The 18,375-nt window shown below is 42.3% G+C and overlaps 1 protein-coding gene and 1 long non-coding RNA gene across 30 annotated transcripts in view; one reads left to right on the top strand and one right to left on the bottom strand.

Moving 5' to 3' along the window:
* Positions 1–18,375, bottom strand: part of MSI2 (musashi RNA binding protein 2) — a 394,953-nt gene that overhangs the window by 262,307 nt on the left and 114,271 nt on the right. For all 29 annotated transcript variants that reach the window (XR_004427934.1, XR_004427936.1, XM_033171346.1 and 26 more), the window contains one exon: positions 12,602–12,694. Coding sequence is in view for 27 of the 29 variants with exons in the window: in XM_033171346.1 (XP_033027237.1) it covers positions 12,602–12,694 (93 nt within the window). In the remaining 2 variants the exon portion in view is untranslated. The remainder of the gene's footprint in view (positions 1–12,601; positions 12,695–18,375) is intronic.
* LOC117059663 lies at positions 891–6,565 on the top strand. Its single transcript, XR_004427938.1, has 3 exons — positions 891–1,132; positions 2,327–2,411; positions 6,522–6,565. It is a non-coding gene; the product is annotated as an uncharacterized LOC117059663 (long non-coding RNA).

The raw sequence follows: 18,375 nt of genomic DNA, 5'->3' as shown, positions 1-18,375 counted from the left end.
GAGGACAGTTTCAGCCAGGGCACCCAAGTTAATAAATATCCTCCCCAAGAAAGTCTGTGGGGCACCTACATTGTTAATCTTTAGGTCCCAGGCAAAACAACAGCACATTTTTATTGAGATTTGGCTGGCTGATATAATATTTTATCCACTGATAGTATTGTTTGTGATGTGCATTGTTGAATTGTCATGCCCTAATACCCTTGTAAATCATCTTGAAATTGAGTAGGTTTAAGGTTAAAGAATAAATAAATAAATCACCTCTTCCTGCAGCTGACAGCAGGGATGGCACTACAACAAATTGATTGAGGCTTTGGGGGGGTTGCAAGGGGCCAGGCAAAAACATGAAGGGCGACAGGGGACATGCCCGTGGCGTGCAGTTCTCCCTCCCTAATGTATTACAATGCAAAAATAGTGTCACCAGCTCTTTGGATCAATATCTATTTATGGGCCAAGAAATTACATGTATGGTGACCTCGCCATCAGTGACACATTCTTCAGCCGCATCTGAGTCACCCGAGGCCCATAAACAAGCTTCCAAAAATAGGTCCTGTTTACTAGAGTCAAAACCCAGGCACTTGAACAAAAAGCCTGCATTGAAAGGGGGGGAGTGTGGGAGGGGGAGCCCTGAAAAGCAAGATTCAAAAGTGAAGTGTTGCAAGATTACTGAACAGGGCCTATTAGGTGGCACCAAATTGCTATCTCGGTTTTCAAACGATATAAAAAACAAAGCAACTTCTGATGTTAAGAGAGCTGCGTGTGTTCTTTATAACCATTACCAACATCACAAATAGCCTTCTTGTCCTAAGGATGATGCCAGAGCATCCTTTGTGATTCACAGGTTGCAAAAACATACACATATATAACCATGGGTCATAAGGATCATTCACAGGAGGAGCTGGAAGTAATTGCTTAGAAAGTAGTGTTAAACAAAGGGTTGAAACCACAGAATTGCTGAAGAGGGAACATTAAAAATGTCAGCATGGATGAAAGACATTCACCAGTGCTTACTGTCGAGAAGCTACTGGCCTGCAGATGTCTTAAAGGGTACTTGGCTAATGGGATCAACATTACCGTTTTTGATATAAATTATATTTCGGAAGCAAACAACACAACAAAAAAGCATAGAAATGGAGTAAGTTCAAACTATTCTTTTATAGTAATAGTCTCCAGTTGAGCATAATCACCAAAGCTACAAGTGATAAGATTGCCAAAACTAAGCAAACATCTGTGAGATGAATTCATCTCCGAGGGGAAGCCAACAGCTTGTTATCATTAAGGAGGCGATGCTCTCTCTGCATTTGAACTGCAGGCCCCCTTGTTACAGCTTTTGGAGAGGCAATTGCACCAGATGTTGGCAGCTATCTTCAGATGGACGACAGGCACCTGCTGTGGAGGGAGGAGGACTTAAGTTTTCACTGCCCTTTTTGGGGGGTCCATTCTGGAAAACAAGGCAGTAGTTGACCCTCTGTATAGTAGGGAAAGAGTGTGCTTATGAAGAAAATTCAGTACAGTATGTACTTTCCAATTGTTCAAAGTATTCTGCTTAGCCTTCCTATTTTTAAATAAGATTCAATAGGGTTCAGTTTGGGGGGGGCAATACCTCCCCCCACTTGAGCCCAATAACTCTAGGCTTATCTAGGGAAGCTGAAAGAATTAATATTTCTCAGATGTTATCCAGACAGAGGTGGAAGCTCCAAATTACCTAAATCTACTCTTTAAAGTGGATTTTAGTCATAACATAAGATGGTAAAATCTGGCTCCTGTAACTTATGTTGTTCTGTGTGTACTAATTACACAGCCAATACACAGCCAATACTACAATGAAATATCACAAGCATTTGGAGTGTGCAATCCCTACCCCACGTCCTCTGAACTTCTACAGATGTTTCACCCAATGAGGACCCTCAAAATTTGCTTCACATTTTGCCTGAGAAAAAATTCCAGTGGCCTCCTTAAAAGAAGTCACTAGTGAATCATGCCCACTTATCAGCAATTAATAACAAGACAGTCAACAGCAAAGGGCATGTGTCACTTTACGTTGGGTACCTTGAAAAATAAAAAAGGAAAGAACACTTAACCCTTAAGCTGATTCCACTGCATGCTGTTGAGAAAATTAAGTGTTCGCCTCTGGCAAGGAATACAACCCCATCAGCTTCAGCTCATCCCAAGATCAAGGGGCTTACAAGGTCTATTTTGAAATAAACATCATGTTTGACACAAAATCATGATCTTTACTGTGCTAGTGCAGCTTTGAAATCAAAGCCCTGCTAGCGGGAATAGATTTTTTGCTTCTCTTATTGTTTCACCTGTGGAACATTTCTTTCAGGCATCAAGCAGACTGTAAAATAACCTATTGCAAATCTTCAGCTTGTGAAAACAAGACAATGCGCCATACTTTAAATAAGCACAAGGTAAGCGACTTTCAGGCTAAACCTCTAGGATCTTCAATCAGTTGTCTGAAGATGCCAACACAATTCCATTTAGATATACTCCAGTATATGGCATACAGAGATATTGGAGCCAGCCATTTTCACTCTGAAACAGCCTGGTTCATCATCAAACAGGCTACCGCCACATCCTAGATCTGGGTGGAAAATGCACAGCAACAAAACTGTCATGTTGTTTTGTATGAAGAGCACATTTAGCTTCCCTAAAAAGCTAAATACTTGTATGCCGTAACCATACCCCCAAACTGTTTTATTTCAAGGCAATGCACCTTGTAGGGGAGGGGGTTTAAGGGAAAGTAGGTGCAGAAAATTATGCTTAGCCCTTTCCCTGCCTGAGAGTAAACATGCATCTGGGAACCCAAAGGAATACAAACTGACTGATAGTAGTAGCTGCAGAAAAGACAAAAGGCTGTATTTCTTCACACAACATACCAGTGCAACTGCTTAAAATGAGGATTATATGAGTTCTAAATGAAATCCCAGCCAGCAATCTGGCTGCTGCATTTTTGATCAGTTGATGCTTCTCAGTTGTTTTCAAGTGCAGCCCCACAGAGAGTGCAATGCAATAATCCAATATGGGAGCTAGGAGTGCATGGAGCATAGTGGCCAAACTATCTCTGCCCAGAAGTGGCCAGAGCTGAAAATAGGCACTCCTAGCCACTAAAGACACCAGAGCCTCCAGTAATAATGTTGGATCCATGAGTAGCCCAGACTACAGACTTGCTCCTCCTGGGGACCGCAACCCTGCACAGAACCAGCCATCTCCCAAGCTCTTTGTCAATTCTTAGTAAAGAGCACTCAGGACAGGTAACATTCCTGTCTTATCAGGATTCTGCTTCTATTTATTGGCCCACATCCAGCTCATCAACACCTCCAGCGCTTCTCCTGGATGGAACAGAGAGACAGAACCTGGTGTCCCATTTTATTCTAAAACTCATGAGGATCGCTCCCAGCAGCTTCAAACAGATGTAAAATATAGCATGCAGGACTCGCCATCTACTTCCTGAAGCCACTCCCAAAGAAGAGGGTGGTCAATGGATAAAAGGACATGGAAAGGTCAACAAAAATGTCAAGCAGGGCAACCAAAACCATTTCAGGGCCATGACAAGTCCTGAAACCAGGCAGAAATGGAGAAATCCACCTTCTCTTTAGATTACCCTGATCAGTTTTCTACCTGAGCTACTTTATCCTTGTCTCCATTTTCATATGAATAATCCTATCATACAATTAATCATGAATTTTTTTAAAGCATGCAAATTATATGTGTCCATTTCTGTCATGATTATTAGCACAGGTAGTAGCAGTGTGGAGTTCCAGAATTGGGATAGGGGGCTTGTGTATCCCCCTTACCTGTGGGCTCCCATACTTGCTACTGTTCTCATTGGCCAATCTCTCTCCAACCTCTCACTACTGCCCAGAAAGAGAGGCAAGTGGAGGTTGCTCCTCCTCCTCTCTGCACATGCTCAGTAGAGCATCTGCTCTGCTAGCCGAAAGTCCTCTCTCCTCCCCCTGCCACCTCTATTTAGCTAAATTTTGTGGCAACTTTTGCAAACCCACTATTTTTCTGCAGGTCTATATGTACTGTGCATATGCTGGGTGCCTCTCACATCCCTCTGAGAAATGTCACATCCCTAGGCATATTCAGACACAAGGGAGAAATAAAAAAGAGGAAAGGCTTGCATCACAGCAGCAATGTCGGCAGCTCAGATTTTCTTGGCTGTTGGTGCCTTTCTTGTTCTGACAGATTTGTGGAAGGAAACCCAGTGACCAAGACTGGAGCCTTCAGTTAGCTAGGCATGGCTCTTCTCTTACAATCCCTCGTGGGGGTGGCGTGTGCTGCTGTGACACATTCCCCAACTGTCTTATCATAAAGCCACTGAAGAGACAGAGACATAAAAATACTGTACAACAAATGCTCAAAAGGGGAATGAAATCTGCCAGAGAGACTGGCTGGTCCCCCAAATGGAGCCATGTGGTTGATGCACTACATCCTAGGTCCACCAGAGAGGAGATAATGTTTGCAATTGCCTGCTCTGGTCCATGGGGTCACGAAGAGTCGGACACGACTGAACGACTGAACAACAACAAAAGCCTTCTAGCCTTAGACAATAGCATTGACTGTATATATAAAGGCACTTGAACAGGTCATAAGTGACCGATTTACGGCCATTTGCTTGCATGTAGGAAAAAGTGTCATTATACCCATTTCCCGCAGTACAGTGCTTTTTATCCACACCCCTCTCCTTACAGCCAAGGAACACTCATCTCTCAGGGATATTCAAAATGCTTCCCAGCTCTTCTGAGTATTCAGACCCAAAAATGGTCTGCTTTAAAAATAAAAACAGTAACAAGCACTTTACTCAGGATGTTAACATTTTTTTGGTACAGTGACAACAACGTTTTGTGTCATTATCCAACACAATGCATTTTCTGACAAGAGTCTTCCTTCCCCTCTTGCCCTTAAAAAAAGTCTTATTTCTTGAAAAAGTTCAAAGCAGGATGTATCAGATTTTATTTTAGTGCCTTCAACTCTGGAGTTCTGATTGACAAGGAGGAATCTCAGCCTCTGGACATCTTGCAGCACGATGCAAAGTCACTTTTGCCCCATCTGGCTCATGTGAATTTCAGAGCTAAGCACAGCAAAGGTAGTCTGTAGCCTAAATGAACAGGACTCCTAGTTGCTCAGACCCATGAAGCTTTTTTACAGGGATTAAGGAGTGCCACATCGTCTCATCTAACCTACTGGCATAAGGAAGCTCCCTTGATTTTGTCTAAGCTTCAAAATAGACTGGATTCGCCCACCATGATCCTACTGCCACTCTTGGGCACATCTCCAGTTATGTTCCCATATCCCAATATGCCTCTAATACTGGTTAGAAAGATCCACCAAAGGAGGACAAGGATTTGGGAGGTGATGGCGGAAATGGTTAAAAACCATTCCTTAAAGGCAATACATATGTAAATATTGCCTTCTAAAGTTGACTGGCATAATTTTGTTTCAAAATGGGTTTCTTTTCAAAGTTAACTGGACAATATACATCCAGAGTCAAAGTAGGACAATAAAATGAGATGCAAGTTTTTGTCTCCAGCCGGCTTCTGTAGGCACTGGGGAGATTAGCAACAGCCATGCAAAAATGCACCAACATATTTTCTCCAATGCATATTAAAATCTTTTGGGTACTCTGATTATTACATATTCAGATTAAGTCAAGACCTGACCTTCTATTACTCTGAATGCAACTAATTTACAAATATAGTGTCTTGAAATGCAGCACTGAAAATTGTAACTGGCTAACAAGTAGTCAATTTTTTTAAAAAAAGATTTCTGAATAGAGGAACATTTACCCTATTGACTAAAAAAAAAAAATCGACATTTCAATGTGTAGCAGAGGAAATGTGCCATTCTATCTACCTGGCCATGCTAGAATAAATAACCCTTCGCTGCTAGGAGGATCACAACCCTTCTCACCAACTGGCATCAGGCTGAAGCCAAGGTTAGGAGGTTGCACTGCCAAATCCCCCTAAAATGAACCCATGGAGAGAATGCTGCCTTTTCTCACACTAACAATCCTATTATCATGACATCTTCAGAGGCCCTTGGGGCCTCAGAGAAAAATAAACCTTGGAGTGTTTAATACTCCAATGGATCATTAACTTGTTCACACCCAGGCATCCATGCCAAAAGAGGCAGAGATCTCCTGTCTGGATGGGGTGATATTTCCACAGCTGTCAAAAGAGAAGGACTTGAAAAAAGCAACCAATAGTGTGACTTCTATCACTCTTTTGGGACATTCCTCAACACCCGGGATTCTTGCGGATTGCAGCATATATACAATTTGAAAATACACAAGCACATTTGCTGGGTTAAACAGGCCATTGCTGGCTCCTTGCTTTTTATTCAAATGTGTGATGTATTAAAAACATTAACAACAGGCTAGTACATCTTTATTTTCTTTGGAGGTTACAGCACACTTTGGCATTGACTCTACTATTCTTGCAACATAAAACCCAAGATATGCTCAGGCACACCTAAAGCAACAGCAAGTTTAATCTTTTGTTTCTTTTCTGTTTAAGATTCAAAGCACCCAGGAAGGACCTAAAGAGACAAAGTTTAGAGATGCAGCAAGATGCACTAGTTAGTGTGTTGGACTAGGATCTGAGAGAGACCAGGGTTCAAATCCCCACTCAGCCATGTGGGCCAGTGTCTCATTCTCAGCCTAACTTCTCTCACCTGGCTGTTGTGAAGATAAAAATGGGGAAGAGGAAAACTATACACACCAGTCTGTGCTCCTTAGAGGAAAAGTGAGATATAAGTGCAATCAATCAATCAATCAATCAATCAATCCTTTCCTGCCTTATCTGCGAATGTGATCAGACAACTACTTCTCTTAACAGCAACAGCCTCTTCCTGCATTCGCCTCACCCGTAGAGACTTCAGTAGAAAGCAAACCACCGCCATTCCTCTTGGCTGAAATTAAAATGAGTGGCTATCCCATGCTTCTTTGCACCCAGTAAGGAAAAAAATCTGCCTCTGAAAGGGACATTCTACTCAACTATTTATGACCAGGAGGACGAAGGTAGATCTGCTCTACGCTAGCAGACAAGCAACAGTTTTTCAAGCAGCCCAGGGGCACAGAAAAACAGAGCCTATGTGGCAGAAATGACTGAAGAGGCTTCTGTTCAAATTCCCTACTACTTGATCATGAAGCTCATTTGGGGCAAATCACCCAGCCCAATAGTGTTGTGATGACAAAACAGGGGCTTATCACCAAAACGCAATTGAAGGAATGTAGTCATAATGAATTAACACTGAGGCATTGCTGGCCAAGCACCCTTTGCTCAAGACTTTAACAATTTAAAGGTAAAGGGACCCCTGACCATTAGGTCCAGTCATGGACGACTCTGGGGTTGCAGTGCTCATCTCGCTTTATTGGCCGAGGGAGCCGGCGTACAGCTTCTGGGTCATGTGGCCAGCATGACTAAGCCGCTTCTGGTGAACCACAGCAGCCCATGGAAACGGCGTTTACCTTTCCGCCGGAGCGGTACCTATTTATCTACTTGCACTTTGACGTGCTTTTGAACTGCTAGGTTGGCAAGAGCAGGGACCGAGCAACGGGAGCTCATCCCATTGCGGGGATTGGAACTGCCGACCTTCTGATCAGCAAGCCCTAGGCTCTGTAGTTTAACCCACAGCGCCACCCGCGTCCCTTTTAACAATTTAACTGGGTGCTAAATATCATCCCACCTTCAATCTCTCACTTTCGGATAGGAATGGGGAGGGGGGAAAGAGACACTGAAAGCCTTGTCCACTTAAGGATTTTTTTTCTCTTTTAAGGCAGGCACATAGCAAACTTAACATGCCTTGCCTGGCTACTTTTCAAGAGAAATGCCTGAAGTCCAAGAATAAGAACAAATGCTTAAGGAGTCTTTTACTGAGTCTTAAAACATCATTGATTTTTTAAGAGAGATAATGTAGCACAGGTATTTTATTTTATTTTATTTTATTTTATTTTATTACTACTTTTAGCATTACATACAGAGAACAGAAAAGTGCATTGATGTACTAAGTTGGCTTGATGCATGCATCACTACTTCTCAGACACTGAGATCTGAAAAGTTCAGGCACCTACAACAAACTTTTTACATTCCCACCATCTTGCTTACACATGGTGGAAAAATAATATTGTACACCTTGCGATTCAGAAGACTGCAGCTGCAAAAGCTGAACACAGCCCTTCTCCAATAAGATTCTGCATGACTGGAGCAACAAACAAACAATTAAACTGCCCTGAAACTCCAGCTACTTTTAGCATTCCTAGTGTGCAGTGGCTTAACCTTTCTCTGCACAAAATGGCATGTATGACCTAAATATTCTGGTATAGCATCCTAGTGCTTGAGATCAGCAACTTCCAAGTACTTGTAAGGTGAAAAGTAGCTTAGAAGCAAAAAAACAAAAAAAAAAAGAGTTAACATTTCACAAAGAAGGGCTGCATCTTGACACAAACCCGAGGGGACATGGGAAACAGGGCAGCTGAGGTATATAAAGGCCTGATTGTAGCAGCCCACTGGATTGGAAATGACTCGTAAGCCTAATGAAACAAAACTTTTGGCAGTAAAACAGAATGAAAGGAATGAGACAATAAAAAGACAGGAACAAAGGGAGCAGAGTTGTTTCAGCTTAGCAAAATAAGCTCACTTTGTTGTTGGGAAAAGCCAAAGCCGATTAGGATAAACCAGTGACTAAGCATAAGTCTTCCCAACTAATTACACAGCTCACCATATAAAGTATAAATTGCAAGTCTCCAAAAATAAGGACTGGGTTACTTTCACAGGACTTCTGGAAAGCAAGTGGTACCTACAAATGGGTGGGGTGAGGAAAAATAACAATCCCTTTTATTAGCAGCAGCTTACAGCTTTAAAAGAAGCAGAACATTTAGGTCTTAGGATGTTTTAAGTGTAAGCTTTAATCAAGTTTGAAGAGGCTGGCGACTTTTTTATTGCAGTATATTACAGAGAGAGAGAGAGAGAGAGAGAGAGAGAGAGAGAGAGAGAGAGAGAGATGCAAATTTTAATTGTTTCTGTGTATGCTAGTTGAAGTATGGAGGTAAAAGTGGGGGAAGTCAAGAGTAAAATCAGGGACTCTCAGTTTTATCCCTGGTCTTCCCATAGATTCCTTAAACAATTGTGGCTATACCCATGCCATATTTGAAACCGCAGCTCTCAAAATAAAATGAGCAATCCTATTAAAATTCATAGAATTACTCCAGTACTTTATCAACATGGAAGGTGAGCTGCATTTCAGTTTCATGTTCAGTTTCTCTCCCAAACTGGCAAAAGCAAATAATAATAATAATAATAATACTGATGAAAATCTTAGGCCAGAGATATGGCATTCCAAATCAATAAAAAGAGAATGTCTAAAGAGGCCCAAACTCGAAGGTCACAATCCAGCTCATTTCAGCAAGACTTGCATATACTTAATGGAGCTGTGGACTGAGGGTTGTATCCAATTAAGTTTTACTCAGACTACACTGAATGAAATTAATGGACCTGTTAGTCAAGTCCAATATCGTCTGAGTAGGACTAGCATTTGAAACAACTCTCAGCCTCTGAGAGGGTTTCAGTAAATCAGCAGGTATGCCCTCCTTATATTCAAATATTGTTTGTATTTATATTCCATTCCATTCCCCTTCATTTGGCTGCCTTTTTTTGGGGTGGGTGGGGGATCCTTTAGGGGATGATGATAATAGCCGAGTAGCCCTTTTTCTATACATACTGTGATTGACAATCTTTGCATATAATAAAGGTGAAATGGTGAACTTCTGGATGCTCCACAGGAAGGGAGAATTTCACACACAGCAGTGTTTGGGATTTATTAGGGCAGCTACATGAAACTGACCAATCAGTCTGGCTAATCAGTGTAAAGCAATTTTTATCAATTGGAAAGATGCTTCCCATTTTAAAACATTTCACAAAACTACTTCTAAAAATGGCAGGTGGCGAACACATCTGAAAAGATATATTCTCCTTTCTCTCTCACGGGAGGGATGTCTCTTCTAATATGATGCCTGCTACAACACATGTGCTCATCTATGAAAGGCAAAGAAGATTCAGAATAAATCAACCCGGATAAATTAAAAAAACTCATAAGATATATAGACTGAGATATTAGTAATCAGGTGACAGCCTTTGTTTTTATTATAAACAAAGCATTGAAAACTGTATTTTCAAAAATGTCAGCTGATATGGGGTGTATCAGCTATTAGGATAGCAATACAAAACAAGTGTTGTTGTTTTAAGGGGGGGGCATGGGTTTAAAAGAAAAAGGGCCTTACAAGAGACTAACAGAGGAGAAATCTCAAAGAGTCAGCCAAAACCCACTAAAACGCTTGGATGATCTCAGCCTGGTTGTCTATTTTCAGGACTCAGCATGAAGCCACAGATGGCAAAACAAAAATGATTCCTCAAGGGTGCATGCGAGAAACAGGGAAACATGCATGCGGCAAAACTGTTATTAACTTCAAAACTAGATGGAGGAGTTGGCAGATTTGACAATAACTAGGGAAGAAAACATTCAAACGCTGCCATAAATCCTTTACTAAAGGGCTCAGCGGGCTGTAAACATCATCCTGCCGGAATCGAAGATATCATTGAAAAATAAAATGAATGGTTTTGCAAAACAACTATCAATCCGGCAAATAACTATTTAGAAGTTCCCTCACCAGGAAAGGAAGGTGCACACAAACAAGGCATTCAAAGGCTACCCTAAAAATACAAGATACAATTTCTGGAACTTGCCCATGTAAAACTTGCCCGAGATGGATGACAGCTGCACAAGTGCTGCCTGAAAGCCCTCTGGGGCAGGGACATCTTTGGTGTAATTTGTACAGCACCAAGCTCACATAATCACACCCAAAATAAATATTCAAAATAGTGGTGAATCTTTCCTTCTCTTTAACAGACCCCACAGGAATCAGAGCTGGCCTGCAAAATATAATAGCACCCCCTTACCACTCATTAACTTGGAGCACATTCTATCACTAGTTCTCCACATACCGGTAAGCTGTGGAAAAGAATGCTAGCTGATACCTCACAAGGCTTGCACAAGAGAACTTCATCCCATGGCTCAGATGTGTAAGCACCCAAAATACACCATCTCCAGCAAATGTGGCAAGGCCACCTATGATTAAAATGAATGAGAGCTGCAGACATGCAAAAGAATTGACCCAATCTCCACCCTCAGACCTTTTGTTTAATCAAAGATGTTGAAATTGATCTGGCTTCCAGATACTTCCATATCCTTCTATCAACAGCTGCTGTTGCAGGACTGAAAATAAAGAATCACAGCATAACCTACATGGACCTTTCGGTTGAACTGAGGTCTGTTGGATAACATCAATAGAATGTAAGAAATGTTTGATTTCTCTGAGGATCAGCTTATCCAACACCAGGTTGATAAGATGTATGTATGTGTGTATGTCTAAATAAATATAAAGGCAAGTATACCACAAATATAATTTGCAATTACAAGCAACTGTAAGTTATGTGCATGGCCATGCACTCAACTTTTATCCAAGCTGGACAGGCTCAGAGGGCCACAAGACTGCACTGCATCACATGAAGCCTCCTGCTTGTGTACCAGTTTGAAGGTCTGAAGAATAGACTACCACTGCACTGGTCCCACAAAGGGAACAGCTATAAATTATCCAGCTCACAAGCCTGGCACCAAAACTAGCATCCCCGTGTCAAGTTCTCCACTCTATTATTTAGTTCAGAACTTCCCCATATGCATGTGCCATCATGCTATCCACTTCTCTGCCTCCAATCCACATCATTGCCTCCACTTTTTAGAACCAAGAAAAGCATGCCATGGTGACATCAATATATGGAATACAGGTTATGGAAAAGGAGAGCAGAGAGGAGTGAGAGTTTCTTTTTGGCAGCGCATCCTATACATGCTGTCCTGCCCACAGATGTGACCTGCTACCCAATCAACTCTTATGGTCCACTCATTTAAAGCCTGCAGAAGAAACCAGACTAGGCACATTTTTGGGGATAGGATACAGCCTTTTCACAAAAAGAGCTCTACTGACTGTCATGGGACCATATATTAGACTAGATGTCTACTGCTCCTCCCATGACACACACCCCTACGGAAAAAGGAAACAAACTCTGCAGTTCTGCAGTCATCTCACAAAAGCTTCTCCAACATGTGTGCTATGGCAATGACATGCCACAGCCCTTCTCCAAACAGTTCAAAATGAAAGCAGATTAAAATGAATTCATTTTAAACTGAACAGTTTAAAATGAATTCATTCATTCACGCACTGTTTTACACGCACACACTTTATTATGAAAACAAAAAACAAAAACCTATCCTCCACATCCTACATTACACAAGATAAAAGAGTGCATCAACATGCCTGATGTGGAATCACTGTAGTGCTGAACAGCATGCTAGTTTGATGGCTTGCAAAAATACGCAAAGATCACCACTTCTCCAACAGCATGAGGCTCTTTGACAACATGCTGAAAGCAGTATTTGTTGACTTACGTCACTGCTAACACAAAATTGACCATCATTAGAAAAAGCCTTCATGTTTCTCACAAATAAATTCAGATTGTAACTTATGTTGACCCATGCTGGAACTTACCTTGCCAAACTGTTCGAAGTATTGCTTTACATCTTCCACTACTGTATTAGCTGATAATCCACCTACAAATATTTTCTTTGTTCTCGTGACCATCTGTAAGAAATTAGAAAAGAAAAAGAAAAAAACAGCATTACCCCAGATTATTAAAGAAAAACAAAAATACAATGCATGTCATAGACATAGCTTTCAGATGCTATCCCTTTAATCCAGTTAAGGGTAAATCTCTTTCCCCATGAAAAGGAATGTACGTTCAATTCAATTATATGAAGTACTGCTGTTTGGTTAAGACTGCTTTGATGGCTGGGTTTAGGCAGCCACCAACCCCAGTGCCCACTGGGTATTTTCTTTTAATAAGTGTTTTCATTTTGAGAAAGCTCCCTCAACCCCCACTACCTCACCTCCATATAAAAACCAAAACCAAAAATAAGTTGCTGCCAAGTTTCAAACAGTTCCTGTATCCTGGCTGCTGCCTCAAAAGAAGTCCCCCTCCCACCACACACATTGGCCTCCTCCAACAATTTCCATAATTCAAAAACAAATCAACACTTGTGTACCAACTGCTCCCCAATTTGCTCAGGATGGGTGCCTCAGCAATTTTAAATACCTGGAACAGGTCCCCCCCAATAGCTGTCAACTTTCCCCCTTTTTAATGGAAATTCCCTTATTCCGAATAGGATTCCTCGCAAGAAATGGGAAAAGTTGACAGCTATGCTCCCCCCCCATTAAAACCTGAAGGAACACCTCTCTTGATAAATATATTTTGAATTTAAAACATTTAAATCCCATCTTTTGGCCTAAAAGCTCCCAGAGGCAGATCATGACAATTAAGCTACAAATTCACTGTTTCTCAAATCCACTCCCAGAGTAATAACGCCAGGCCTACTTTAGAAGGGGGGGGAGAGAGAGAGCTGGATATAACCATTCACTCTGTCTCCCAGCATATCCTTCTAGGAATCTCTTAGAAATGTCAGTTGTAGTACAGGTATGACTCTGAAGGAATGAAAAGAGCAATGCTACACAGGCTTCCCTGTTCAAAAAAGGGGTACAGGATGACAAGCGCATCTGATATAGTAGGGATGGGGGCCTGTGGCCCATCAGATGTTGTTGGGACAGGATAGTCAATCAGGGGTGAGGGAGCTGCAGTCCCAAAACATCTGGACTTGACCACAGTTTGCCCCATACAGAAACAACGGTTTAATTTTTCAACATGCACTTCAAACCCTCTCATGTCACATTGGTGTGCTCCAGTGCACAGCCTGGGAATTATCAGCATGAGTGCCCACTTTACTACAACAACTATGAAGCACATTAGCAGATGGCCAGTGAGCTTCTTGGCTGAGCAAGAATTTGAACTCAGTCCGTATCAGTACTCTTGACTACTACACCTTACTAGTTCTGACAGTGGGCTGGTCTATTATACATGCAGTAGAATGAGCGCGAACGAGTCGTAAAATGCACAATGCCATATCAGACTACAGGTAAGATGACAGGTACAATAATGAATATTCCACATTGCCCCGGGGCAGGGGGGAAGAGAGAGATCATAGCAATTAGGAACGTTCTCCCTGTTGCACATGTTTTATACTTGGACATCCAAAAATGGCAGAAAACCCCGTCAAAAGCAGTCAGTATATTCAAAGTGCTGCAGAAATGCTAACCAACAGAGGGGACCCAGAGCACTGCCTGTAAGATGGACATGGGTGGGCAGACATACTTTTAGCAGCTCTTGGAAACCACAAGAGGGATTATACAGTGTTCGAAACTCCCATTGTTCTAGGCACATTCTGCGACAGGGAATTTCATCAGCGCAAACAGTTTCCGAGCTCTGGGTGCAGTACTGCGCCTAAGATTTCAGATTAAAACTGCAGATTAGAAGGAAAGGAGGACCTTTTTTTGGCCTCCGCACTTCCGGCTACTCTCTGTAGACTGGAGAAAAGACCCTCTTAAAAATATTAGGGAAGGAGAAGGACTAGAGCACGTGAAAAATGAACGTAATATTTTAGCTGCAGTTCGTTCATTTTCAGCTTTGTATTCTTGCTATAAAAAGCGCCCCTAAACATTCCGTTGTTGCGCCCATAACCTAGGTTTAAGGTGCCATTTAGCTCCTAGCTTTCATATCTCAGTTTCTAACACTGGGGGGGGGGGAGAGAAGAGGGGGGGGAGCCTGTATAGCTACTGACACAATGGATAAGGTCCATTAAGCTAAGGTAAAACATAAATTTTGAGGGGGAACTCTCCAAGTTGTCTCCAGTGTTTGTCCTGCTCAGATTAAACCCACTGAAATTAATGGACATGACTAATTTGGGCCTATTCAAAGTAGAATATAATTGGATACAACTCTCTAATCCCAACTCTCTCTTTTGAATGCTGAAGGGACTACATACAGGAGATGAAAATGGATTAAAACTGAGGTGAATTATTTTCTGAAGAATATTTGTGAGGAGAGGAAAAACTTCTAAAGACAGTTCCTCATCATGTTGTTCAGACAGTGGTCAAAAGAGAACTGAGGGGAGGGCCCTCAAGGCACACAGGCTGAGGACAGGGGCTGCTGCATGGCCCTTTGAAGCCTCCGCCGTTTCCAAAATGCCGCTCTGCAGAAGCCACATGCATGACTGTGCACAGACCACAAAGAGCTTCCAAGCTTGGCGAGGCAGGAGGGAAAGAATAGAGCAGGATGGAAAGAACAATAAAGACTTCACCCGAGATCACAAAAGATTTGCATTAAAAAATCTTAACAGGTGTCCAAAACAACTCGGAGTGCCTTTTGGCCACAGCAGCAAATGTGTTGTGACTTGCGCTGCACGCGGGAGCATTCTGTTACTCTGAGGATCAATTAAAAACTAATTTTAGTGAGATTGTGTTGTGTGTGGCTTAGGCAGCTCAGAGTGGGAGGCATTCAAGAGGAGAAGCAACAAGGGGAAAATTACGCCTTGGCTGAAAACAGTGCTGCTAGAAGACATTAGCTGCGACAGAAGCTCACAAACTGTCCCTAGCTGAACTGAGGATGCTCTTCACTTCAGGAGTCAGAAAAGGGTTTACAGGACAAGAAGAATACACACACGCTGTAACCCCAGCACCTCGGTCCTGAATGCAAGAGCTTTCAGGTGAGGGACAACAAGTCATACCAGTCACAGCCTGACAAATTTGCAAGGAACCAGAGCATGGAGGTCTGGGTGAGCTCTGACCCCCCCCCCAAAAGAAGGTTCAACGTGCTTCCATCACCTATGAATGTAAGGCACTGCATGTGATGGTGGAGGAAGGACAGATGTCTCCATTCCTCCTCCACCAGCCTACTTGGTTGTCCATACTACTAGCCACAGACGAAGGAATACAAAGCTGGATCATGGGGGAGAAGGGATCACTTCAACTCTCCAATGCAAATCTGCATGCTAGAAGGCAATGTTTTTCTTAGCCTGGCCTACCAACAGGAACCACAGATAGCAAACGTTGTTGTGTTGTTGTTGTCCCTAAACTTTTGTAAGCTTCTTTGCAATAGCTGGGTGAGGTGCATACCACAAGCAACACTGGTTCTGATTCACCACCTTCAACTTTCTGGGAGGAAACCACACTACCCTTTGTCCTTGGCTCCAAAAACCCAGTGATGGGCCAAAAGGTTGTCCCAGGATTATTGCCTGCATCAACAGGTCCAAAATTTCTTCTGTTTTTCTTGAACCTACCCATGCATTTTGCTTTTATCATAATTAGAAATGTATTCTGATTTAAATCTAAAAAGAATGGCAATTTGTAGATTGGTTCTCCTGTCAGCACAGGAAACAGATTTCAAGAAAACCAAGAACTGAGGGTAGCCGTGATCTGGGTACGCAAAGATCTGAAGCCCCACTCTCTATGTCCAATTGGCAGGCATGCCCAATCTCAGCAACGGCAAGGCCTAGAATCAAGAACCCATGGCTCTGTGGTGTGATGAGCCTCCAAGGCTATAATATGGACACTGGGCACTGACAAATCCCCAAGACTCCTACCACTCCAAGTGTCCATTGGCTCTCCTCAACAGTAAGGATTCTAAAGACTTCCTGTTTAGGCTAGAACTTGTCTGGGTAATAAAAGCCTTTCCTGGATGACTTGGCCTGGCATTCTGGCTCCATATCTACTCCAAGGCACAACTCTAATACTCCAGTTCAAAATGCACATTATATAGAGAAGACATGCATGCAGTTTTCAACAAATTCTAATTAAACAAAACTTGCAATTAAGTCAACAAAGTTTACCAGCCCAGGAAAATAAGAAGGAAGGAAGCATGTATTATATAGTTCCTACTAGGAACATTTCAGGTTTTTTTTCCTGCTTGTCTGGAGCCAACCTTTACTTTCCACAAGCAACCATGCATAGGGATATTTATGAGCTTGATTTTGCTACAAATTAGGCCCTTCTTATGTATATTTTAAAGTGAAAAGTGCTGAAAATGTACCTGTCATACTTGGCAACTTTACTTTCCAGTGATGGACACACACCCGAGTACATCAAAAAGCCATGTAAGAAATGGCAGACAATTAAGATTCCGGGCAAATTCTGACCTTGCAGAGCAAACTGATAGTGTTCAACAAGAGGCAGAAATAACAGGGCTGCAACCTTTAACTGATTAATTGGCTAGAATTAATCAAACAAAACCCCATTTAACAGACTAAAAAGGCATCCCTAATAAAATTGAGTGACAACTTTTAAAAAGTTTATTAATTTAACTAATACTAATTGAAGCTGTGAAGGCACACCATCTTAGAAGAGGCATTCCTCATTCCATCTCACCAGGAGGGAATGCCTCTCTTAGGATGGCACGTACTGTGGAATATATATGCACAATCTAAAAACATTATTTCCTTCCTACCTGAGACAGCTTTATGCAAATTTATGCAGCTTTAAATTGATTAAAAATAATTTGATTAAATGACTACTTTTTAAATCAGATGACAGCCCTAGTTACTGAGCTAACAGCTTCAGTTAAACTCCATATGGCCCCTCTATATATTCTTGGGAGTCTCCATAATCATATTCCCCTCCAGTGCAGCAGCCAAAAAGAGAGAAAGAAAATCCCAAACAGAGCTAAGGAAAGGAAAGAGCATGTATTTATCAAAAAGCTGCTGACATACCAAGATGGCCTGGAAGACAATGGCTTATTAAAAGGAAGTTATAAGCTCTAGGCACATACAAGTAAAGACAAGAAGCCAGGGTGCAAACCATTTCACAAAGAACAAAAGTTGCAGATGTCAGTACCACAATATACTATCTTGACCTGGTGGTGGAAGGAGGAGCTGGAGGCTGTGGCATGTGATCTTCTGGCATGAGAGGAGAGAACTGCAGGCTGATTTCCCCCCACCAAAGCACAGGCACCCACACAGGGGGAGATGTAAGAGACCACTTTCCCTTTAATGACTAAGTGCCCTCCTCCCTCCACAGAGCTTGAAGGACACCAGAGGTTGGAGGAAGGGAGTTGGTGGGGGACATGAAGCAGAAAATCCACCAGCTGTACATCAGCAGCCATGGGACCAAAGATGCCCCGGTTGGAAAGACTATTATCAGAGCTTATTGGAAGCGAGGATTCATTCCCTCCCCCACACCCCACCTAAAGTTTTCCTCTGAGCTGCATGGAAGAGAGGGCAGGCGGAGCATGTGAGCCCAATGCAGCGGTCCCATGGAGTGCCAAACCTTGCTCTAGTGCTATGTGTGAACATAGTTGGTCCCTCTGTGCATGTGCACAGAACCTTTCAAAAACCAGTGCCGGAGCCAGCCTCTGTGCACCTGAGATTGATGGGAAAGACTTC

This window comes from Lacerta agilis, chromosome 15 (assembly GCF_009819535.1).
Source record: "Lacerta agilis isolate rLacAgi1 chromosome 15, rLacAgi1.pri, whole genome shotgun sequence".
In the NCBI taxonomy this organism is placed as follows: domain Eukaryota; kingdom Metazoa; phylum Chordata; class Lepidosauria; order Squamata; family Lacertidae; genus Lacerta; species Lacerta agilis.
The sequence above is the reverse complement of the archived record's forward strand: the minus strand, read 5'-3'. Positions and strand labels throughout refer to the sequence as shown.